Below are 12,984 nucleotides of genomic sequence, written 5' to 3'. Positions count from 1 at the left end.
TAAAGATAACCTGTTAAGCAGGAAGCTTGTACTACAGGATTCCCATTTGCAAGAAGATGTAACAGTGAAAAACTTGTCAACTGTCGTAAAAAAAAAAGTCCTGAGAGCCTGAACTGATGAAATATGACAAGTGCAGAAATATTAGCTTCTGTTAAAAGGTATATTTTTGTTCTTACTGCGTCACACAAGCATTTTAGAGTAGATATTAGTTCTAAAAACAGCTTTAGCATGCATTGAAAGAACAAAGTGGCTTTGATCCTGGTATGTTATTTCTGCCATAACTTGACCTAGCCATGTCCCACAGGTCCAAAAAATGAACACCTCAGAAAATCTGGAGTTAGTTCTTGGCTCTGTCACACACTTGAATGAGTAAATAAGAAGTTGCAAAGACTTATGCATGTTATTCATGCAAGTAATACATCCTGCAATACATTTCAAGAATACCATCATTTCAAAGCAAATTTTAGCTACAGGAATCAAGAGAATAAAATGTGGTCCTCTCAAGAGAAAATAAGTATAGAACCTTAGTACAGGACCATGCGGAAATGCAAAGGGCACCAGTTAGTCAGATTCGTATCAGATTACAAGCACTTGCAGAGAATATATTTCCAAAAAAGCACTCCAGGTACATCCTCTGCAGCTGACTGTGGAACAGTGATGCACAGACAATTAGAATAAAGGGTTCTTCAGATGTAACCCATCAGAGTGTAGGTTAGCAGCAGGAAACTAATTGGAACCAATGCAGTTAAATACACTGCAAAACAATTTAAGCAGGAGATGCACGAGTGTGTATGGATATACACTACTTCTAACAAATAATTGACACATTCCTCAAAAGTTCCTAAGAAGAAATGATTCTGCACTAACAGCTAGTGTCACTAACACTCCCACTCCTCAAGTGGAGCCAACATGTTGGTTTTGGCAGCTCCTTATCCTGTCTATTGACATTTGAAGTCCCTCAGAACAGGGACAGGCTCAGATGACTCCAAAGAGCTTAGCCAAGAGGACCCCACTATTTTGATGCAAAAAATAAATAAAATTAAGTGAAAACGACAAATAAGGGAACAAAGACATTGCTCATTTCAACAAAATACTTACAAATAATGCTGGTAAAATGAAATTAAATGGAACTTTTTGGCGGGTGTTGCCACAGCAGGCAAGCACAATGGCCAGAATAAAGATGGCTGGGCTAAAAGGAAGACCTTTTGTTAAATACTTTCAATGAAACAGTTGCAGTTATACAATATAAAGTGATACATCCAGTTATAATTTCATGTTAAATATTCACCATAAGGCAAAGATTCAACCTCTGTTTTATTCAGTATATGACATATCTCTTCCTAGTAGCCAGATAGCATACACTCACCTAAGAGAGTATGAAAACCAAGGATTCATGCTTATCCATTGTCCAAGTGTGATCCTAGGAAGAGACAAAAGGCACAGAAATTTTCAGCTCATACTATCCAGAAATGGATTATTTAAAATTACTTGGGCATGCTTTCCTTCGAGGCCTTTGTTCAAGTATTATTTGCAGTTGGTATATTCACATTCCCACGTAAGACTACCAGTTACAAGCTGATTGCCATAAATTGCTGCTACTGAAAGGACCATGCTGGCCCTCTCCCTTATCAGCTCTTCCCACTGTTTATTTCTGTCACCTTCTCTTCTGCTGCGACTAGTGCTCCTGCAAGCGTGCAGGGCACCAGAACAGGGAACTGATGTACTGAATTATAAATCTCCCCTTTCTCCCCCCACAAAAAGACTCAACACACAAGAAAGCCAGCAGCAGCATAAGACAAGGGAGCAAGAGGACAGGCAAGCAGAGGGAGATGGCACAGAAAGTCTGGTCATTTCAGCAATAGTGCAGATGACGTCTGAAGGAACCATGTCACCACAGATACAGAGAGGGTATGTTTGCAAAATTAAAAAAAAGGCCAAGTTAGCACATTAACTACAGAAAGTCTTGCTCCCCAGACTTTCAAGCACCCCTACATTAACTTGCTAAAGAGGGAACTCTCTTTTCTTAATTCTGTCAGAGCAACATGGGTGAACAGTGATTGCTCTAAATTTCATATTATAGGCAGACTAATACTGTTATACATTAATTTTGTAAACTCTTCCTGTTACAAGATACATATTCCTGTGCTTCATAATTTTGTTGGGCAAAGTGATCAGACTGAAGTTTTATGTACCAACTGGCTCTACCTCCTGCTGAAAAATTCACTTTTACGAAAGATGTTAGGAGAGGGTGTTTGCCCACAAACTGTATTCTAGCAGCTTTACCTTTGAGAAGCTCTAACATCCCCAATTTTTTGAGCAGGCTAGTGGAATTTAGGCTGCCCTTGTTTAAAAAAATATCCTTTTTGCTATCCTTTAAAAAATAATCTATTCAAAATTGGCTCTTAGGCTTCAGAAAGGAAACAAGTTCATATACAGATGGTAAAAAATACATCAGAGCTGAACAGCCCAAATTCACAGAATCTGTATTACTGTCTCCTCAGAGCTCAAATATGTGATAGGACTGAGCATGCCCCTTTTAACCCAGGGCTATAAAAGAAAGCCAAGCATTTAACTCCAATTGGGGATTGGGCCATCAACATGTAAGAACAGAGACTACAGCCTCTTCTGTGGTCTCGGTAATTTCCTACCCAGAGAAGAAAGCACCTTGATTTCATTGCACAGATAACAATTACAGAAAGGGAAGAAATGAAGAATTTCTATCTGAATCCAGCAAAACAGACACAATTCTGAGATGAACAAGAAACTGTGATTGGACCAGGCTGGGCACAGAAACTGGACCAAGGGCCTTGCAGGCATGAGACTGGGTCAGATTATGGCTGGGAGCTAGTTGGCTGAGGTGGAAATATGAGTGCTTGGTGGCAACAGGGAAGTGGCATAAACTGGGACTTAAAAGTAATGCAGCAGGGAATGGGGCAAATGAAAGGAAAATCGATACCTGGAGGCCCAGCAGTACAGAACTGAACAAGGTGGAATGTGAGGCACAGTGTAATTCCGAGCAGGGCCTGGAAAGAGACAGATGGACCAGCGTGGCAGCTGCGATGTGGGAACTGGTTGGCAATGAGAAGACAAGGTCCACAGTCCACAGAGGAACAAACTGGATCGAAACCTGTAATGAGACAGACCTCGATAATGGAATCAAGCCAGGAGCTGGGTAGGGAAGAGAGATGACTGAAAGAACCTGTTCTCCTCACAGCTGCTCAGAGCCTGGAAAGGAATCTGTAAATCCTGACTCGGCTCAGCCTCTGCAGCCCTGTGGCAAAGCACCCACATCAGCCCCAGCAGGCTGTCCAGGGCCATGTGTCTCTGTGGCGGGCCCACAGCTTCCAATGCTTGTTTTTTCAATTCAGTTTTTTATTTAACATGGAAATTACTCACATGTGTGTTAACTACATAAAAGGAACATGAGGTTGTGAAGTCAAATGCCCCAACATCAGCAAATGCTAGAATTAGATGTACGTATTAAGACTCACCCCTAGATTACAAATTTACATACTATTTTTTCCACATATGTGCACTTTTTAATGATCTGTAGATGGCAAAGTATTAGTATCCTTCCTGTTCACAAGTAGCTTAAGACTTTATTTACTTACTGCACATTATTCAAGTTTGGCAGTGAAGACCAAAGTATTAATTTCTTCACCAGCTCTCCTGATGTGCTCAAGCAGAGAGATGAACTTAAAGTTTCACTGACTTTCAGTTACCAAATCTGACAAGACTACAACCTAATCTTTCATAGTCCCTAGGATTATATAGTGCTCCATATGTTCAGAGCACAATTCCCACTGATTCTGAAAGCAAGCTTAAGTGCTCAGCAGGAATGCAAGGCAATGCCCACTGGATCAGAAATGGCACCTCAAAGTGAGGCCAAAGCAGTGGACCATTTTGGTACAACTGACTTTCTCAGTATCACCCAAGGAGCTCCATGCCAAAGGCAGGTATAGGATACAAACGCTCTGGGCAACGTTCAACTACGTCAACCGTGAGATAGTGTTTTGCTTCTCTGAGATGCCCTAACTCATGCATTGCACATGCCAGGGGCAAAGAACAATTTTTTTCACTGCACAGTTCTAGTTCATCTCTTAATTTGGTCGTGAAGAGCACTCAGGAATGGTGTTGGAAAAAGCAAACTATTGTTTGTTCCATGGCAGAACTTAATAAACTAATTTTATAAGATGGCTAAGAGCAATGATGTTTTTGAACTGCATCATAAATGTTGTTACCGATGAATACACAAAGGAAAAAATAACACACCAATATACCACTAAATGAACAGGCAGACTATACCAACAGTAACCCCCAGCTGAACTGTCAGGATGAGATACACATTACCGATGAAATCTAAAAATCATGCAGACATTGTTTCAAATTACTTACCAAAAAAAAAAAATTATCTTTTTTTTCCCTCAATTACATCATATAACTTTAAAATGACAGGTTGGAACAATTCTAGTTATACTATTAGATATCATAAATAGCTACAGAAGTGGAGCTAGGCAGATACATGTTTTGCAGTATGTTCCAGCATCTGGTATTCAGAGCACAGCTAAGATGTGGGCAGTCCTTAACAGGAAAGAAATCATATTCTTAGATTTCTTTACAACATGCAATGTGTTTGTAAAGTAAATGATTTGCATCATCTTGTAAAACAGCAACTGATAGAAGTATCTTCTGTAACTATGAAAATGGTGAACAGAAAAGATCAAACAGGAAACAAAAAAGATGATTATACAACTTCTTATGAAGTTACCTTGTACAAATTAATACACCACACCGTACTGTTTATTAGGTTTCTGTCTCATTCCTTAAGATGTGTAGAATACACTCTAGGAAATGCAGCACATTTTAACTGTCTGTCGCTATTGCAGCAAACACAGAAAGCTTGTATCTAGAAAGTGCTTTTTAAAGTTAGTGCTCTTTGAATCAGTTCTCCCCAGATTTTCCCTCACAATTATTACAGTTCAGAGTAAGAATTCACTTTCTTCTTACCTCTGTGGATGGTCTGTTCAGAGAACTGGTTGGTGAACTTTGCATTGCTCTGTTCAGTAGGCTTTTCATGGCCTTTTGCTGGAGCACCATTAAGTTCTGGAGAACCACCCTGGGGCTGCTGGCAGGCCTATGGAGGTGACCCAGAATTATGCATGTTCAGAACAAACGATGAAGCACCTGCTTGGAAACAGCCTTTTCCCTAACAGTTGACTGGAGGGTACTTCCAATCAGATACTGATTCTTCCAGCCCTTCACCTCAAGGATATTTAAACAATCCATGATACTCTGCTCCTTGGTGGTTAGAGCATATTGTTGGCTCTGTAGTGAAATGCAGCTGTAAATCTGGTAGAGGTGTGGGCAGGGGGCTGAACAACGGGACTGGAAATGCAGCTTCTTTGTCTGCTATTCAGTGCCGAGTCTGATGTGGGTGAGAGCAGCCGCTAGGCTGGATGGCACAGTTAGCACCATGCTCTGACAGCGCCTAGAGAGGTGCCAAACTGCTCAACAGTATCAAGACAGAGACACTACTAGTTGTGCCCTGAGCAGCTCTTAAACCCTTTATGATGTTTACTGCTGGATGCAGAGATGAAATGCTTCCCTGGTTAGAAGCAGACTGAGCGGTGGTTCAAGGGTATCACGCTGGAATGTGACTGGATCCACAAAAGGATCTGGGTGTCTATCTCACCAGATGCTTCCTCTGTGGACACCGTTAAGGGACAGACACTAAAAAGATTTTTCACATGGGCAACAGAACAACTGCCACTCGTCACTTGGCTGAAATATAAGTGCATGAATTTGAATGATGAATATGGCACGAAGTAACCATGAAACACTAAAGTAAGGAAAAAGAGAAAACAATGAGACATGCTTCAGAAAAGAGCTTCCACATTAATTGGAAGAAAACAGATTTACTTCCCAACTGTAGCTGAGCTTAAACTGTGCAAAATTCCTCAGCTAAACAAGGCATTTCCAATTTATGGACCGCAGCCCAGCAATTGCCTTTCAACCCACTTCAGCTTCAAAGGAGTCTAGCTCTTTTGAGGAGAATCAGGAAACTGATGAGGATTATCAAAATTTAGGATCAATATTGTCAAATTTGGGAACCTAGAGAGGGGTACATAAAGAGAAGAACAAACAACTGATCTGAAGAAGTCCTGAGACTCCCCCCAACTATCAGATATATAGCAACTCTCAGAACATTTCAGCAACTGCCTGCATACAAAGTTAAGTACGAAATAATAATAATTGTTCTGATAACTTATGCACTCTGTTTTTTTCCGTCTGCTTTTAAACAATAATGAAAAAAATGCTCAAGCTTTAAGAAACTTTCTTGTTTGATGTGGTAATTTAAGCTATTTCAATGGGTTTCAGCCAACCATATCTATGTAACGTTGGCAGAAAAGAGTTTTAATTCATTATTTCTTGACAAATCAAAGTGCAGTTTCATTAATATCTGTCATTTAAATGGAATCTAAGCAAAATGACACCTACAGATTACAATGCAGTTAGTATGATTATACTAACGGCCTTGTGAAAAATCACAGTGGATAAGTTATCAGAACAATATACAGCAGCAAATTTAGTTAAGAATATACATATATGTGTAAAACAGATAGATCCTACATTTGTGGCAGAAAGGGAAAAAACTTTGCAGCACTGTTTTGGATAGACCAAATGGGAAGAAGTGCAAAGCCAGAAGTGCAGAAGATGGCAAAAAAGACTGCAGCAAAGCAATGCGCTCGAAAGAGTTGGGGGGAAAAAAAAGAAATAAACAACTACTTCCGAATTTACTTGTTATCCATCTCAGCAAATCCACAGGATAAAAGCTTTCACAGAATAGTAGCTGCTTACCTAAGACAGAAACAGACGCCCTCCATCCCTCAGCACTACCCCATTTCTGTGCAGACGAGCGACACCACAGCACCGGCGTGGCACAGGAAGGCAGAAGTCGCAAGAACAGCATGGGCGGAAGAGTTTGACTTTAAAGCTGGAATAAAGGTCTCTCTGTGAGATCACTGACCTGCACGATAACCGTATAAACATAAAAGTACAGGGGCATGAATTAAAGAAGTAACAAACCACGAACTAGGAACGGTTTGAGAGGAGACGAAGGTAAAACAGGGTTTGTACCAAAACGAGGACATAAACTCAGCACCTGACGGAAGAAAGCCCAGTCTGGTGTGAAGAGGGGAGCACAGGGCGCTGGAGCCAGCACCAAGCCCGGCAGGCCCGGGCAGTGAAAGCTGACTGCAGCGCCCGCCAGCACACACTGCGTGCAGGCCGCACGCCTCGACACTGAGTGCTGCAAACCGTGCCGCTGCATCACACAGCTGTTACCACAGTACACTGAATGAAAACGCTGCTATTTCATGCAAAAGGCTAATTGATTTTAGCAAGATCGTTTTCCTGCATGTAAAAACCGTCATGGAAGAAGGCGGCGATGAGCTGTTCTCCATGTCTGCTGAGAACAGGACAAAAGAAAATCAGCTTAACTCGCACCGGAGAAGGTTTAAAAGTAAAAAGCGTCCCAGCATGAAGGATGAAGGCTCAGTATGGGAGGTGAGAGGCTGCAAGGCTTCAGGCGTGTGCGGACGCTGTCTCTCCACCTCAGAGCAGAGGCAGCTGCAAGGGGCGGCCCGGGCACGGAGCGGCGGCACGAGGGCGAGAGCCGCCGCGGCAGCTCCCCGAGCCGCAACGGCTGCCTCAAGGCCGCCGCCTCGCCCCGAGCGCACGGCGCGGAAGGAGGGAGGGAGGGAGGAAGGGCGGGCGGCAGCCTCGGCCCGCCGCGGAGCGCGTAACGGCGCCCACGGCCGCAGCAGCAGCAGGCGCCGCCGCCGCCCGCCGCCTCCTGCCCGCGCTGCGGGGGGGCGGCGCGGGCCGGGGCGGCGCGGGGCGAGGCGGGCGGGCCGGGGCCGCCCCCCGGCGGCGGCAGGGGGCGGGCGCCCGGCGGCGGGCGGCCCCGCAGCCAGCAGAGGGCAGGGCCCCGCCGGCCCGCTCCTCCCGCCGCCGCCGCGACATCCGCCGCCGGCGGGAAGAGGCCGGAGCCGGCGGCGCGTTCCCCCGTGTGGCGGCTGCGAGGGGCTGCGGGCCCCGCCGCCGGCGCGGAGGATGCCGCTGGGGCTGAAGCCCACCTGCAGCGTGTGCCGCAGCACGTCCTCCTCCATGTGGAAGAAGGGCGGCCAGGGCGAGATCCTCTGCAACAACTGCACGGCCCGCTCCGCGCCGCCCGGGCCCGGCGCCTTCGCCACCACCTCGGCCGCCGCGCAGCACAGCAACGGCGGCGGCGGCGGCGGCAAGCAGGTGAGGCCGCCGGGCCGCGGCCCCCCGGCCCCCTGGCCCCCCCGGCTCCCCGGTCACCGGCCCCGCGCCGGGCCGCCGCCGCCCGCGGGCAGGCGGGGCCGCGGGAGGGCGCCGGGCCGGCCGGGCCTGCCCTGCCCCGGCAGCTCCGCCACCCCTGTCTTTGCATCCTAGAGCAAGCAGGAGATTCACAGGCGCTCCGCGCGGCTGCGGAACACCAAGTACAAGTCCGCCCCGGCTGCGGAGAAGAAGGTTTCCACGAAAGGCAAGGGGAGAAGACACATATTTAAGCTAAAAAATGTAAGGCGCTGCGTGCGTTTCTGTGCCGCTCGCGGGCAGGGTATTAAGGAGGGGGCTGCGGTGGCGGGATTTAGCGTGCCGGGGTAACGCCGACCCCTGGAAGCGCTGCCTCTCCCCGAAGCAGCTCTCCTGCGGCGCGGGACAGGCCCCGGTCGCTTGGCCGGTGTCTGACCCCGCTGCGGGATTTTGCAGCTCCAGCCGCAGAATCGGTGTTCAGGCTGCACGGCAGGTTGTAATGTCGGAGTTAAGTTTTATTCATGAGCAGTACAGGTGAGCCTGCCTGCGTGATTCACTGCCTTTTGTTTGCCCCAAGCGGAGTGAAATCATGACGGCTCCTGTCCTTCAGCCTCGTTTCTTAAATGGAGGAGTTTTTTGTAAAATAAGAAACCAGTGATGTGAATTTAATATTAGTCTTTCTGTTTCAAGTCTTGAGAATGAAAATGTTAACTTTGTTATTTGAAGTTTTAAAGTACAAATATTTAAAATGTTTGCACTCATTTCCTGTTTCCTAATTTTCTAAGAAGATTCTGCATCAGTATGCCCTCTTTCTAAAGGGGGAAAAAAAAAAAAAAGGAATTAACATTACGTGCCATGTTTGTGCTAACACTGTTGACCTTCCATTTCTACGTTGTTTCCTTAGCCCATCAAGGCTCCTGAATCTGTATCCACTATAATTACAGCAGAATCAATCTTTTATAAGGTATGCTTTATGCAAGTCCATTTGCAAAACAGATCTTGCTGTTCCTATTTCCATTTTCAAAGGTTAATGCAAATAATGAAAGCAGTAAGGAAGTATTTACAGAAACTATTCTTTCTTTCCTAGCGGCACGTGTAGTATTTTTTTCTGGTTTATGCCATTGAGGCTTGTAAGGTAGCTTATTCCAGAAGTTATCATTGCATCTCATTCACTTAGTAATTATTGACATCAAGATTTTAAAAATTACATTTGCTTAAATGAATGTGTGAATGAAAATTCTTAACTTTCACTGTGCTGATACCGAGCAAAACTACTATAGCTGATGATAACTTAAACATGTGTGATGTTTTCTACTTTAAGTGTATATGGTAGTGCAGGTGATATGTTGCCCTGACATAACATCTGAACTTGCTTGCCTTTCAGAGCTGCCTGTGAGCAGTCTCAGGCAGCTGGGGAGTAGGATCTGTCAAACGTGCCAAGGAAAGCAGAAGCTGGTCGCCTTCTCACATTCCACATTCTAGAGCATTTTTAACAGCCTGCCAAGATGTTAGTGTTCTGAAGTTCTGAAATTTGCTTTTGCCTTCCAGTAGAACAACCAACCTTTTGAGACATCTTTTCCTCAAAAAGAAAAAGGTCAGGATAGCCAGTAGCCAAATGCTGTAAAAACACTTGAGAAGTGGGGTATGGAGTTTCCTTATACTCACTAGAGACCTGATGCTGTATGTCGCGCATCCCAGACAAATCTCTGTTTTGCTATTGACTGCTTTGGAAGAGAATTGATATCTTTTCTTGTGTTTTTTGTTTTTATCAGAAATTCCTGAGAATTAGATCAGAAGCTCTATCTAACCTGATACCTTTATGCAAAACGTGTCTGTTTTTATACTTTGCTGTATTTTTGGGAAGGTGATTGGTTGTTTTTTTGTTTGTGTGTTATCCATTTTAAAAACAAAACCCTGCTGGATGATTCATGGCAAACTCTGATCTTGACTGTGCAAACACTGCCTTGTGCTGTGTGACACTTATAACATGAACTGATACTGCCATTGCTGTGCAGCCTCATGCACGTTACAGAGCACCGTGTAAAATGGTTGAGCCTTGGCAGTAGCAGATGGGTCTGTGTTTTGGGACTCGATTGCATGCAGACGGGTACACTCTTCTTCATATGCAGAAAGCTACTTTTCCTGTACACACAGCTTACTGCTGTTACTATTTCTAGATGGCATCAGACTTGCTGCTCTACTTCTGACAGAATGAGACCATTGCCACCCTGCAGACAGGAGGCCTAACAGTCCACAGAGAGGGAAGGAGCAGAACAGCTGAGCCGGCTGTTTCTTTGAAGATAGATGAGGCCAGGTTGCTTCTGCCATTGCACATTGAGCCTACAGTAGACCACGTGGAACTGCCTGTTTGGTTTCAGAAGCCATTTGGGGACCAAACGCAGAGTGTTAGACATTAGGTGACTGTGCATAAGCTGTGATCATGGCTGTGTAGATGAGACGGCACTTGATCTTACACCACCTTTAATTTGCATGTAGCTGAATTAAGATTGTCTTTTGAAATTGGGGTAGCTTGAGATAATTTAATATACTCATGAATCAGAATTAGAATGAAGCTTCTAAAATTAGATTGTTTTATTTATTTATCATTTGTACATCTTCTAGGGCGTGTACTATCAAATTGGAGATGTTGTTTCGGTGGTTGATGAGCAGGATGGAAAAACATACTATGCTCAGATCCGTGGTTTTATTCAGGACCAATACTGTGAAAAGAGCGCTGCACTAACCTGGCTCATTCCAACGCAAGCCAGCCCCAGAGATTGTTTTGATGCTGCATCCTATATCATAGGTAATCTCTAAGCTGTCATCTTCTGTGACTTCTGCGTGCCTCAACTGATGCAAGCAGAGTTGTAATTCTTAAATGAACTTTTTTAATTTATCAAAATCATCTATATAATTGCCACATTTTAGACCCTAATCCTGTAAACATTTATCTTACTTGAGTAACATTTTATATGTGTTCGTGTGTGTATGTGTGTGTATGTGTGTATGAATGGTACTACTGCAGTGAGTGGGATTATTCACTTATGTGTGCTCACAGGCACACTTACAGTCTTGCAACTTTGAGGATCAAATTATTCCTCCATAACTAGAATCAAAGTTATTATGATATAAACCTGATATATTAGGCAAGCTGTTTCTTTTAAAGTGATCTGAATTAGCTGACCTTCATCCTGGGTACTTAGAACGGATAGGGCGTAAGCACTAGCATAGAAAGTGTTCTGTAACTGATTATAAAATTACTAATATTTGGGGAAAATCCTTTTGACAGGCAGGCCTTCAAAAAGAAATGCTTCAAAAAGAAAATAAAATTGTACTGACAAAAAGAAATGTAGAAGTTTGTTATGTAGTATTTGAGGCTACCAAGCTGGCAATGTCATTGATTGAAGTAGCATATTCTATGAGGGATTTTGGCTGTTGTTGGATATTACATAGTTTTTGGATGCTCCAGTTTTAAGCCTTTAAGTTTTGACTCTGGGGATTATTTGTTTCTTCCTAGGACCAGAAGAAGATCTCCCAAGGAAAATGGAATATTTAGAATTTGTTTGTCATGCACCTTCAGAGTATTTCAAATCTCGATCATCTCCTTTTCCTACTGTTCCTACAAGACCAGAGAAAGGCTATATATGGACTCATGTGGGACCTACTCCAGCAATCTCCATTAAAGAAACTGTTACCAATAATTTGTAATTTTTTTAAAAGGGAATACTCTGGACCAGTTATTTTGGGTGTAGTCTCAGGTCTGCAAACCCCATACAAGAAGTTAAAAAAAATTATAAAATGTTCAGGTTACTTCATGGATTGTGGTACTTACTTATTTTAAGTTATATCTGATCTTTAAAGTGGAAGTTCTCTTTCTATTTGATGCGTTTTTTCCATGCTCCATTCTTCAGTCATTATTGCTCAGTTTGGGGGGAAAAAAAGCTACAAACTTCATGTCATCTTCCAGTTCAATGAGCAAATGAATGACTTGAAGTTGCCTTTAGTGTTGTTATTTTCTAATTTATTTCCAGAAAATGAGTTACAATCCATACTTCTAATCATCCAGCACTGTATATACTTGTTTAACGTAGGAGCTAGATTTAAAAAAACAGTTGCTAAGGAAAGAGGAAAGACTAATCTTATACTTTGATAGTCTCAGTATATGAATGAAAATATTTAAATAGCAAAACTGGGAAAATACCAGAGTTTATATAAAGGTATTCCACTGAATAGAAACTGTGTAGTTCATATTAAAGTTTTATGCACTAGACATTTTACAAGCCAAATGGATCAAAACACTATAAGGTGTGCTTAGATGACTCAAATTGCCTGTGTTTAGTGTTTCCTGCTGCCTATGTAGCATAAGAGATGCAAGTGGAATGCAGATCCTCTAAACATGCTCTTATATTTAGCTTTACAGATATATGCGACTGTAGCATCCAAACCCCACAAATCAGCTTTAGTGCATTGTTTGAAAGTCTGTAAAAGTTGCTCTAGAGTTATGGTTTTAACATCATGGAAAGCTTTGATTTATTTTGAAATACATTTGGAAAGTGTCTCAATTATTGATGATGTTCAATACAGTGGGACCTGTGACAGCAGGAACCAGATACATCTGTTTCAGTTTGCTGCCTCAGTTCTCCC

The 12,984-nt window shown here is 43.4% G+C and overlaps 1 protein-coding gene across 1 annotated transcript; it reads left to right on the top strand.

Annotated features, from left to right (window-relative positions):
* Positions 1 to 8,021: 8,021 nt before the first annotated feature.
* Positions 8,022 to 12,902, top strand: GATAD1 (GATA zinc finger domain containing 1). The gene is made up of 5 exons (XM_067291701.1): positions 8,022 to 8,307; positions 8,479 to 8,604; positions 9,245 to 9,304; positions 10,963 to 11,146; positions 11,858 to 12,902. Exons 1-5 carry the CDS (start codon positions 8,116 to 8,118, stop codon positions 12,046 to 12,048), a joined length of 753 nt encoding a protein of 250 aa, XP_067147802.1. The 5' UTR covers positions 8,022 to 8,115; the 3' UTR covers positions 12,049 to 12,902.
* Positions 12,903 to 12,984: the final 82 nt, after the last annotated feature.

Source organism: Apteryx mantelli, chromosome 2 (genome assembly GCF_036417845.1).
Source record: "Apteryx mantelli isolate bAptMan1 chromosome 2, bAptMan1.hap1, whole genome shotgun sequence".
NCBI lineage: Eukaryota > Metazoa > Chordata > Aves > Apterygiformes > Apterygidae > Apteryx > Apteryx mantelli.
The sequence above is the reverse complement of the archived record's forward strand: the minus strand, read 5'-3'. Positions and strand labels throughout refer to the sequence as shown.